Source organism: Panthera onca, chromosome D1, assembly GCF_046562875.1.
Source record: "Panthera onca isolate mPanOnc1 chromosome D1, mPanOnc1 haplotype 2, whole genome shotgun sequence".
In the NCBI taxonomy this organism is placed as follows: domain Eukaryota; kingdom Metazoa; phylum Chordata; class Mammalia; order Carnivora; family Felidae; genus Panthera; species Panthera onca.
This window is the reverse complement of record NC_138348.1, coordinates 54,637,235-54,650,177: the sequence shown is the minus strand read 5'-3', so window position 1 is coordinate 54,650,177 and position 12,943 is coordinate 54,637,235. Positions and strand designations below refer to the sequence as shown.

General features: G+C 39.8%; 1 protein-coding gene across 1 annotated transcript; it reads right to left on the bottom strand.

Moving 5' to 3' along the window:
• Nucleotides 1-6,776: 6,776 nt before the first annotated feature.
• On the bottom strand, nucleotides 6,777-7,721 carry OR52R1 (olfactory receptor family 52 subfamily R member 1). The gene has a single exon (XM_060627150.3). It carries the CDS (start codon nucleotides 7,719-7,721, stop codon nucleotides 6,777-6,779), a length of 945 nt encoding a protein of 314 aa, XP_060483133.3.
• Nucleotides 7,722-12,943: the final 5,222 nt, after the last annotated feature.

The window sequence follows — 12,943 nt, the reverse complement described above, 5'->3', positions numbered from 1 at the left end:
GAAATAGTCAAGATTTTATTATCCTGGGGATCAGGCTGACATTGTAATTTTGGAGTTATCTCTGTTTGCAGATTTTTCTCTTTGTCTGTTTCTTTTAGCTGTCAGAGATTAAACACTTGGTGTAATGAAAGAGCAAGAAGTGCCAGGTTCTTCTTCTTCCTTCTTTTGTTCTTGTTCTTGTTCTTTTTCTGCTCTTATTCTTGTTCTGATTGTCCTCTCTTTCTCCTTCTCCTTTGTCTTTGTCTCCATCTCAACTTCAGCAAGTTCCTGCAATGATACATTTCACTGAATCAAAACTACTCTCTGTCAGGCAGAGACATAATACTTGTTTTAATTATTCTACATCATGTAGTCTTAACAGCTACTTTAGAGGTAGTTCTATCTTCTGCATTTTACATATAAATAAATAGAGGTTTAGCTAGGTTAAGTTACTTCATTAAATACAAGTAAAGGGCAAGTCTTTCTGACTCAAAGATGTCACTTTTCCTACTATATCATACTTTGCATATGTTATGAGTATTAGGGCTGAAACTAAGGTGAGGTAAGGAACATATTTCTCTTGGGCATGAAAGAAGGGTGCTATAAAAAACTCACCCACCAATCAGATAAATAACATTTTATGCAGTGTGTTAAGAAATAAAAATTGATGCAAAAATCTGTAATGAACAGAATATCAAAATTCTCATTAAAGACCAGAGATGTGCCAAGCAACAGTGTCCTGTAGCAAAATGCAAACTATGAACCCCTATGTACATATTTTTATGTATTTTTAATACTTAATGTTTTCTTGAACATTAAAATATTTGAGAAATTGAAAAGTAATTATATTAAATACCACACCATTATTTTCAATTTAAGTATTTTATTAATACTAAAATAGAATAAATTAAAATTTATATTTCATCTAAAGTCAAATAAAAATTATTTAGAACCCTCATTTACTCAGGAGAAAACTTCCAACATGGTAACTTTTTGAAATGACATAAGCAAAGAAGTACTTACGTACTTACTTACTTACTTTATTTATTTATTTTTAAAGTTTATTTATTTATTTTGAGTGAGAGAGAGAGAGAGAGTGGGGTAGGGGTAGAGACAGAGGGAGAGAGAGAGAATACCAAGCAGGCTCCACACTGCCACTGCAGAGCCCAATGTGGGGCTTGAACTCATGAACAGTGAGATCATGACCTGAGCTGAAACCAAGAGTAGACAGTCACTTAACCAAATGAGCCACCCAGGCCCCAAGTACGTATTTAAAATAGTAACAATAATTTATCTTCCAAAAAAAGTACTAGTGCACATTTTTTTTTCCTTTTGCTCTAATACAGCTTGGCATGGCACTGTTTTTTATTTAAAATTTTGATATTTTATGAATCATGGAATAACAATTATTTTATTTTATTTTATTTATGTTTTTTAAACTTGATTTATTTATTTTGAGAGAGAGAGGGAGACAGAGAGAGGGGAGGACAGAGAATCCCAAGAGGCTCTGTTCTGTCAGTGCAGAGACCACATGGGATTTGAACTCACAAACCATGAGATCATGACCTGAGCCAAAATCCTGAGTCTGTAGCTTATCAACTGAGCCATTCAGGCACCACTGCCCACCCCCGAAATAATTTATTTTATAAAAATATTGCATTAAAAAATTTTAAACATAATTACTGAATTTCTTTTTAAGAGAGTGAGAGAGAGAGAGAGAGAGAGCACGCGCAAGTCCTGGGGGAGACACACAGGAAGATGGAGAGAGAGGATCCCAAGCAGGCTCAATGTCCATCTAAGATTCTGATGTGGGGCTTGATCTCATGACCCTGAGATCATGACCTGAAATGAAATCGAGGTTGACACTTAACTGAGTTAACCACCCAGGCACCCCTAGTTACTGAATTATTGAATCCCTGTAATTTTACTCTCCTCAAAGTGTTGTTGGCTATTAGCAATTGTCCTTGGTGTATCTCCATCTTAATATGAATAAGGCCATGAGCACTTTCATGATTCTGAGTTTCAGGGGAAAGTTTGAACACTCATATGTGTTTCAAACTTCTAGAGAGTTTTTGCAGGATATTTTGTCCCTTCATTCATTCTCATTTCCATCTCCCTCCCTTTACTCTGCAAAGCCTAGAGAGGAAGAAAAGAGATAGTATTTCCTCTTTCAAAGTTCTACTCCAGTTTCTCCACCTCTCTGTCTCCTTGGTTCTTCTTCGCCTCTTCTCCTGCTCCTTTATTTGTATCTTTACCTGCTGTTTGTGGGAGGAAGATATGACTTTGCCCTCACAGGACTCTATCAGAGAGAAGAGAAGTGAGAACAAAGAAGACCAACTCCTTGCAAAAGCCTCTGAAATGAAAATAAAGGAAGAGAGGAGGAATTACTCACCAATTTTCATTGAGCCTTGGAGTCCAGATGAGAAGACTCAGGCCCCATGCTGGATGCCAAAATGAAGTGAGTTGGAGTGGGGTCTGAGAGTGAATGGTCAAGAAAGAATTCTTGAGATGTTTTTCGTGCAAAAGGGTGTTTTTATTATAGCCTGTTGACAGGACCCATGAGCAGAAAGAGCTGCTCCCCCCACCCGTGACCCTTCCAGGGTGGGTTATGTGTGACATTCCTCAGGACAGAGGAATTAAGACAGAAATGACTGTCTTAATAATTTACAAGGAAAAGAGCAATCTCCAGAACCCCATAGACTCAATTTCCTAGAGCCCTAACATCACCCTTTCCTCCATAATGATGTGGGGAACATAGGCAAGGAGAAAATGTAGACGAAATTAAATTTATTTATAACCTGCAGCCCTTTGACAAATACTTGAGATAGAGTATAACATTCCTCCAAAAAACTCCCAACTGTCTTGTCGTAATGTTAATGCCTTACAAGAGAGAAAAATAACTTTAGCTCAACAATACTAAGGCCTCCAGGATCTTATGAGTCCAAATTGGCACATGAAAGCCCTTTTGGAAGACTTTCTTTTTCCTTAACTCCCCCAACTCCCAAACATAAAATCACAATCCCAGTGCAGCTCTTTCAGTCCATGCGTCCTATTCATGTGCTTTAAGAAAATCACCATTTTGCATAGAATTTACCCTATGACCCAGCAATTGCACAAGTAGGCATTTATCCAGAGGCTACAAAAATACTGATTCAAAGGAGCACATGCACCCAATGTTTATAGCAGCTCTATCAACAATAGCCAAATTAGGGAAAGAGCCCAAATATCCATCCACTGATGAATGGAAAAAGAGATGTGGTATATATATTTAATGGAATAATATTTGGTGATTAAAAAGAATGAAATCTTGTCATTTGCAACAACATGGATGGAAGTAATGTATTATGCTAAGCAAAAATAAGTCAATCAGAGAAAGACGAATATCATATGATTTCACTCATATGTGGAATTTAAGAAACAAAGCAGATGAACATAGGGGAAGGGAAGGAACAATAAGATAAAAACAGAGAGGGAGGCAAATCATAAGAGATTCTAAAATACAGAGAACAAACTGAGGGTTGCTGGAGGGGAGGTAGGTGGGGGGGATGGGCTAATGGGTGATGGGCATTAAGGAAGACACTTGTTGGGATGAGCACTGGGTGTTATACGTGAGTGGTGAATCACTGGGTTCTGCTCCTAAAACCAGTACTACACTGTATAGTAAGTAACTTGAACTTAAATAAATAATTTTTTAAAAACTCAATGTTTTGAACCAAAGACATCTCAAGAATTCTTTCCTGGCCTCCACTCCAGATCCCTGCTCACCCCATCCTCGCCCCCCCCCCCCCAACTCCAAAACCACACCAAGAGGACCTCTATTATGAAAGCTGTAAGGACCAGGAAGAAATACATAGTTCATAGAGGTAGCCAGTGCAGGCCACATCAAAGAAGGGAGTTGTTTCACCACAACCATAGCATAGTTGATCTAGAACAGGAAGCAGATCCAGAATTGAGAATCCTCCCATCTTGGAAAGACACAGGAAGTGGGTTGGCGCCAGTCCCTGGTGGTGGCATCAGAGGATCACTGCTGATGGGGAAGGAAACTATCCTCTAAAGAGACTAAGTAAGTAATAAACATGCTGTTTTTGAGAAGGCTGGGAACTATGAGAGCTGAGTGACCAGAAAATTGTCTGAACAAGAAACACTAATTATATGTTATAAATACACATATTTTTCCTAAACTAAATTAAAGAAAAATTGAGTTATCCTGTTTCTCCTGATGGCTGTGTTTATAAATCACATGCCCAGATATAGAATGAATAATAAACACTTCAAATATTAAATCTCCAAATGGAAATGAATCACAGTAAATGCTATGTTAATCCCTGTCCTTTTCTGCTCATAAAAGTCAATTGCATCTAAAGAAAGATACTATGTTTTCATGATGCCTATGGGCATATCTGAATACTCTTCTGTTTTAGAAACATTACTTAAGATAAATTTGAAAAATCAAAAAAATGGATAGAAGAAAGGAGGGTGTGATCAGTTGTGATTAATAATAAATATATATTTGGTCTTTGTCTACTTTTCTGGCAGAGAGTTCCTAAAACTCTTGGACTTTCCTAAGTGATAAGAGCCATTAAGGTGTCTTTTGTTATGTCAATGACATGACGTTCTTACCCCACACAAGGATAGGGCCCACTTGCCAGAGGAACCAGCCACGTGATTGGAGAGTGGGAACTTTCAGTTCCAATAGAATCCAGGGAGGAGAGAGGGGCTGGAGTTTGAACCAATTGCCAATGGCCAATGATTGCATCAATCAATCATGCCTATGTAATGGAGCCTCCATAAAAACCCAGAAGGACAAGGTTCTGAGAGCTTCAACGTTGGTGAACACTTGAAGAGTGGAGAGAATTGTGGGAGAAAAAGCCCACAGACCCAAACAAAGGAGGGATGTGGAGACTCAGAACGCAGTGAAGCCAGGCTTTAATCAACATTCTTGCAAGAGCAGGTGTCTGATGGACAGGCACACTAGGGACAGTTATAGCAAACAATTTATTTCCTAGTGTGCAAGTCCCTCCCCTAGTTCCTCACTGGCTAAGTACTACAAAGGTTTCAGCCCTACCCAGGTGTTGCCTATGCCCATGTAAGGCAAAAACTAGTGTTATTGGAACAAATGTACATTCCCTGAAGTGAGGCAGAGACTTTTAGTCACTCCTCCTTGTGTTTTTTGGTGCATGCTCATTGCAAAGCCTACAAAAATAAGCCCTTGAAAAGGAGAGGGGAAGAAGAACCAGGAAGTAGAGTGTCCAAGAGTTTCAGACTCCACTGTGGAGGGAGTTCGAACATATTTCCAATAGGTTGTAAACCTACTGTTAACTATACAGCACAGTTTTTATTTGGTATTTCTGAAAATGAATCATCTCCCTTACTTCTCACAATAGTACCCCTGGCAAAGGCATATAGGTTCAATGCCCTTTCCCCATCCTTTGCGCTATGCATCTCCTCCCTCTGGTTGCTCCTGAGTTATGTCCTTATAATACACTGGTAATCTAGTAAGTAATATGTTTCTCTGAGTGCAATGAGTTGCCCTAGCAAATTAATTGTGAACAAGACGCAGGCCAAGGGAAACTCTGATTTATACTCAGTAGGTTAGAAGCACAGGTAACAACTGTTCTTATGATTAGTGTGAGAGGTCAGGTGGGAGGTGCAGTCTTGCAAGATTGAACCTTGAAGTTGCAGAATCTGATGCTGTCTCCTGAACTGAATTGTAGGATACCCAGTTGGTGTCCAGAGAATTGCTTGCTGGTGTGGAGCACCACCATACAAACTGTGATTTGGTCTCAGAATACTCATTTAGAGGGAGGGGGAGAGACAGAAAGTGAGACCTACTTTCATCAGGAGTTTGTCCATCTCTCTCCTTGTGTTGCCTGACGGACTGGGAGATCTCTGAGCTCTGAGGCCTCTAGAATCTTTTTCTATGCATATGTATTTCTATTTAGAATTGGCATCATGCCTATGGGAAAATGTTATTTTTCTTTTTTCTTTAATATTCTATCTTGATAATTTTTTAAATCTTTACATACTTTGTGCAAACACATTAATTAAATGATACATGATATTCAATTGCTCATTCTTCATCTGTGTCTTATGGATCAATATTTGAATGTTTTCTGTTTTTGTTTTTATAAATATTCTATACATGTCATTGTACTATTTTTTTTCTCAAATTCTATTTTTATAGAGATATAAGATGGGGAAAGTATACCTACTCTTTATTTTAAATGTTTATTTTTGAGAGATAGAGAGAGAGAGAAAGGCAGAGAGAGAGAGAAACACAGGATCCAAAGCAGGCTCTGTTCTGAGAGGAGTGACCCCACGTGGGGCTCGAATTCACTAGCTGTGAGATCATAACCTGAGCCAAAGTTGGACACTGAACTCAACTGGGCCACCAAGATGCTCCAAAGTACACATACTTGTTAACTGTTTTGGTGGAAATTTCTAATCTCCTTTTTAACAAGGTATACCAACTTATACTTCTAGTGACAGTGTCAAAGTAATTTTCACATTGGTCTGTGGCAAATGGCATTGTTTTCAAATCTTCACTAATTTGATAGGTCGACATCGTTCTTACTGGTTTCTTGTGCTGATGAACATTCGTCATCTCATCATTTATGATCAGCAATCACATCTCTCAGAGAGCTCCTGTTCTGGGCATCCTGAAAATTGATTCTTTTCTTCTGGAGGTTTGCTAACCTCTGTACTGATATGTGATGGCTTGGAAGACTTTCCTTTTGTGTTTATGTTCCCAGATCACAGTGGGTGATTGGCTTGATTGTGATGCTGTGATCCTTGACTCAGGGATCTTTTCCACAACAACCTTGAATAACCCTGTCCTTTATCTGCTTGGTTCTAACTCCATAGATGATGGGGTTGAGCATAGGAGGTACCAGGAGATAGAGATTAGCGAACATGATATGTACTGCTCCGGGCACATGATGTCCAAAGCGGTGGGTGAGGAATGTAAAGAGCGCTGGGATATAAAAAGCCAAGATGACACAGATATGGGATGCACATGTGCCAAAAGCCTTGAGCTGGGCTTCACCAGAAGGCAACCCCAGAACAGTTCTCAAAATCATCACATAGGATACACTGATGACAATCATATCAAAGCCAACCACAGAGAAGGCCCCAAAGAGCCCATATGCACGATTTACTCTAGTATCTGCACACACCAGCTTTAGCACAGCCATGTGTTCACAGTATGGCTGGGGAATGATCTGGTTGGGGCAGAAGGGCATCCTGGAGACCATAATGCAGAAGGGGCTCACCAACAGCAATGCTCTCATCATCACAGCTGCTCCCAATTTACCCACTACAGCTGGGGTCAGGACACTTGAGTGACGGAGTGGGAAGCAGATGGCCACATAACGGTCCAAGGCCATAGCCATGAGTACCCCAGACTCCACAGAGGAAAAGGCATGGATGAAGAACACCTGGATGAGGCAGGCGTGGTATTCAGTCTCATGAGCATGAAACCAGAGTATAGCCAGCATTTTAGGTTGGGTGGAAGACGAGAGGACCAGGTCAGTGATAGCCAGCATGGCTAGAAAGAGGTACATGGGCTCATGCAGAGTGTGGTCAATTCGGATTATATGGAGGACAGTGGTATTGCCAATTATAGCCACAACATACATGGCACAGAGAGGAAAGGCAATCCAAAATTGGGAATTCTCGAGTCCTGGGATCCCAAGCAGGATGAAGGAGACAGGATAAGATGAGTGATTCCCTGAAGCCAGCATCACAGGACGGTTAATTTGTTCTCCCCTGAGACGATAATGTATGATTATAATCAATAAATTAGTATTATTTTTAATCTTTCGTAGGGGCCACTGAATGATAGGACCATTGAGTTTAATGGTAAAATGGAATAATTTCAATTGTTTTAATAAATACATTTTTTCAATATAATGTGATGCTACTCTCTTCTTCATTCATGTTTATGTCATTCAAATTGGGGTCAGAACATGCTAGCTGCAAGTGTAATTTCTGTGTAAGAATCAGTATTTTCCATGAGAGTCAAACCTGCTAAGGGAAAAGTATCTTAACAAATAATGTCACTGATAGTAATTCTTGCTCTTCTATTCTTTAGAATATTTTATTTGTTTAACCTCTCCCATAGGTTCTTTTCACCCTCTGTTTAAGCCACCTAAGCAACTTCTCAGGATAGGAAACCAATTTGGAAAACACTTTCTCTTAATGGCTCATAGCATTGTATACAGTGATGATGAGTTACCTTTGATTTAGGAGTTACCAGGAATATTTGGGCCAGAGGATGACTGACTGACAGATTGTACACCTGCAGTTAAACCTGTTAGTCTCCTCCTAGATTAGGGGCCAGCAAATGTTTTCTGTAAAAGGTCACATCACACATCTTTTAGACTTTGTGGACCATATAGTTTTGTTGCAACTAGTCAGCTTAGCCATTGTAGCATGAACTCAACCATAGTCAATATAGAAATGTGTGAATGTGGCTACATTCCAATACAAATTTATTTTCAAAAACAGGCTACTAGCTGGATTTGGTCTGCAGGTGATAGTTTGCTAATTCCATTTTATACGACAAATTTTCATGACGTCAGCCCTGAATTGCGCACCATCCCTAGTACCTCTGTGCATGGCACAAAACAGGGGTTTAATTACCATTTTTAAAGCAAGTAATGAATAAATATCATTGTTCAGGGGTAATTGCTTTTTTAACTGAGTAGCCATATCTTACAATGTCCTAATAGAATCCTCTAAACATTACTTTGATGCCGTGCCACAGGACAGCTACATATATTTCTCATAGTAGAGTCTGACCTCCTGTCCATTGAAAGACGTGAATGTCATCTTCTGCTGATACTTGCGTACATGGTTGATCTTGTCTGATCCCTCTGGAGACTATTACCTATCTGAGAGTCAATGACACAAAAGCTTACCTGGGTCTTACTCAACACCTTCCCACTATTTAATTTCACTTGACCTGAGACTTTCCTTGAATTCATTCATTCTTACCTCCTCCATAACAGAAACACCAAGTTAAGAAGAGTATCTTTTCAAATCTCCCTTAACCAATCACCTATGGGGATTAACAATTGTTTCAGTCTACAGATATAATAGTTTTGTAAAAGGGTTTCTTTGAGATCCCAAATACACTTAATCTATTTCAGATTTTCCCTAGATTTATAACATTATGAGAGAAATGTGGCTCAGAGTTGGTAAATCTGGCTCTAAATTGGAAACTTTACTCTCCTACCTAGATAATAGCTGTAGGTTTGCTGAAAAGAAATACTCCTCTCCGGGGCATAGTGAAAATTCAGAAGCATACACATTATCTGATGTGTAAGGCTCTTGTTTCATTCCCTTCTGCTGGCTTGGTCTTCCAGTTATACATTCTGTTTGAATCAGAGTCTTCCTTTCTCCCTCCTTTCTCCCCCCTGTAAGTCACCCTCCATTTGTGAGGACAAAGTCACTGAGGCTCATAGGCACCTGGAAAAGCACTTAGACCATCTTCGTTTCTGCATTAGGCACTGGTGAATAAACTGGCTAAACCTTCAATTTTTCAAACTGCAGAACAATCTCTTTAATAATATGTAAGACATTGCTATTTTTGTAAATATAACATTATAAGCTTTTACATGTTATTGGTTTTAACTTCCACAAACTTCTGCCTGTCAGCCTTAACAGGGAAATTACCTGTTTGTTTTACATACTTTTTTTTGGAGTAGTGACTCTTCTTAGGGGGTGACCCAGTCTGAAGAGGGAAATGGGGGCTCTTGACAGGTGCTTTTCTTTCTTATCTACACTTAACAATCCCATGAAATATGGTGTCATCACTACAAGAAATTCTTCTGTCTTTTTTTGCTCCTCAGACGTATGAACTCAACACATGAAGTATTAAGGCTACAAGTCATGTGGAGTAGACAGGGAGTTAACCAATCTTGGGTCATTTTTGTGCAGTGTGTGAGGTTTTCAATAGTAATTCTGAGGGGAGACACAGGTCATCAACTTGCTGCTGAGTTGGGGGAAGGAGATGTACATTCCCTAAAAAGTAGGAAAAAGAAGAGCAATATAATTTCCCTTCTTGCCCAAAATTCCTTCCCCCTTTCCCTGCTTATAAATATGTCCCTGTCCTTGCCTACCATATGCTAGACCTCATGTGAGCATAGTGCTTATTGACAGAAGAAATTAAGCCATCTTTTTTTCTATGTTACAGCCAGGGTGATCACACATTGAACTTCAGATTCAATGTTTCTGTTCTCCAAAGTACAATATAATTTGTGAGAACTTGGTGTAACTTTTGTTTCAGGGAATATGGTTGCAAGAAAAATGTTCTCACACTGCTGGAGCTCAGTTTTCATCTGTGAGTATGGGTTTGAATCCAGTGCTGATACCACTACCTCTGTTGACTTCAATTACCCCACTCATTATGTAGAAATAGGTATGTTCATCAGTTTAATCGAGTTGCTCAAGTCTGGAAGGGTAAAGGATAAAATGGACTGAGATCTTGCTAAGGAATGGCTTCAGAGAAATTTAGTCTGTTCTCTCACTTTGGGGTATCTAAAACTAAGGCATGTAGCAAGAATGCCGAAGTGGGGTAGGGTTCAGATCCTGTGTCCTTTGTGGAGGGATTGAGTGTGGAGGCAGGCTGCCTACTTGTCTAGAATTTCCCTGGAGGACACAGTGTGAGCAGCGAATTGTCTCCCCATCTCAGAAGGAAATTCACCAGTCATGGATCTCTGGACCTGGAGCCAGCATAAGTCAGGTCATTCCGCACAGTGCATTGCGTTGCATTTCAGATTCTTAGAGACTCTGTGAGTCCTACTGTTCTCTGGGAAGGGCAGAGATGACTGGGGCACAGGGGACCACTCACCTTGAGCTCTGCTTTATCTCTGACCATAAGCAGCTCTAACTGGCTCCTGTGATTTAGGTTTTTACAGAGACTGTGAGTTCGGACCTATTTAAAGACCTGTTTAAGTCTGGCCTTTCCCTTCCCCAGCATTAATTCTTTCCTTCCTCTTGGGCCCCACTGCCTCATACTCTGGCTTCCTCTGAGACTGGAGGGTAAGCTGGAAGCATTAACCCCTAGCTTGCCTCTCTCCTCTGTATACACATAGCTAAAGCAGGGCATTTGAATGCATGTGCAAGAATGTGTGTTGTTGAGATTACAGGAGTGTGAGCTTATCTGTATGCATGCATTTTTTGTTAGTGAAACAAAATGTGGAATGTGGAATGTGAAAGTGTGTTGATATGTTTGTTGATGTGTATCTGAGAGATGTGTTAATAAACATGTGTAAGGACTGGATTTGCATGTGAATGTATGTGTATAAGCTGTGTTTGTGTAGGTATAAATAATCATTTGCTGTTGGTATACATATTTAGTGGGATAGTGTGGCTCTGTGAGTACAAAGCCACTAAATACACATGTTTTATGAAGGCATACACTGAGCTCCAAACCTGACACTGTGATTACACATCACTGTGTGTCTATACGAGTATGTATAGGCAATATTGTGGGTTTGATGAGGGTGTTGACAATCTGTTGGTGCTTCTGTGTGTCCCAAGGTACAATGGTCTAAGCCCTTTCACTTCTTATTAGGAGAGGGAAAACAAATTCCAGATGGAGGTCTTGCCATAGTTGTTCGTGAAAAGTTGTGAAGCTGGAAAGCCCTCCTAGCTCAGCCTGAATAGCTAAGTCTGTGCAGAGCTTCCTGTCACTCCCTGTGTAGGCCTAGCTGGTATTCGCATATTTATTTTTCTCAGCATTCCTTGATAGAGGATATGTCAAAGGAATATTTGACAAATAAATAACTAAAACCAGAAAGTAAGGATTTATTTGCACAGATGAAAGCTGTCAGACTTCAGAAACCATGCTTTGCAAAATCTAAAACCCAACATATAATTATAGGGAAACAAATCACATGTAATATTACCACCATTATCAGGATTACAATAACCTGTTTATGGTGAATTGCCATCATTATGTTCACAAAGGTCATGATTTAAACTATCAGCAGAAGAAAAAATATGGGATACAACTGGTTTTGTTAGGGAGTCCAGGTTTATAGGAAATATTCAAGGTTTTATTATTCTAGGGAGCAGGGGACATTGTAATTTTGGAGTTATCTCTGGTTGCAAATTAGTTTTCTTTGCTTCTTTTAGCTGTCATAGATTAAACACTTGCTGTAATGAAAGTAGAAGAAAGTGCCTTGTTGTTGTTGATGATGTTGTTGTTGTTCTTTTCCTCTTCCTCCTCCCTCCTCTTCCCCTTCTTCCTTCTTCTCTTCTTATTCTCCTCCTCCTCCTCTTCCATCCTTCATCTCTCCCCCCCCCCATTTCTTTTGTAATGAGAGGAGCTTTTCTCCTTCAATACAATGTCACATCTAAGGGTAGGAACTGAGTTTCCTCATCTCATGAATCTTCCCAAGATTCTCAGTGCCATGGTGCTTCCAAGCAGACATGGTACCCAAGTTCTTATAGAAGTAACTCGTTAGGTCAGCCACACTGTTTGTCAAGTTTAGTTCGGTATTGCTTGCTGAAATCAATGTGTAGTAGGCAGGTCAGTACGTTCCTGATTTACTCTTGTAAAGTTCTTTTCATGGTTTGTGTGTGTCAAAAGGTGGTGTTTCTGCAGGATCCATGGAGGACTTGTGAACCAGGCTCACACCCGTGCTCTAAATCTCAGTCTTTGGTAGAATGTACAGATTTGTGGGAAGTATTGAGAGCCTAGTTAGGGTGTTTTACCATGAACTTGTAGCCACACCAATCTTTAAGTTAGGTTTTGTGGGGTTATGATGGCAGAGTCAGAGAAAAACGTTTGGAAAGGAAGTTTTGATGGAAGAAGATGTTGTTGAGAATATTGACCTAAGAATCCTGGGACACTTCAGTGTAACTATGTCAAAAGATCCCCATCCAGAGCCTCATAGCTTTTTGATCCTCACTTGTGTTTTCCTCTGTCTCCATATAGATACTTAGTCAATAT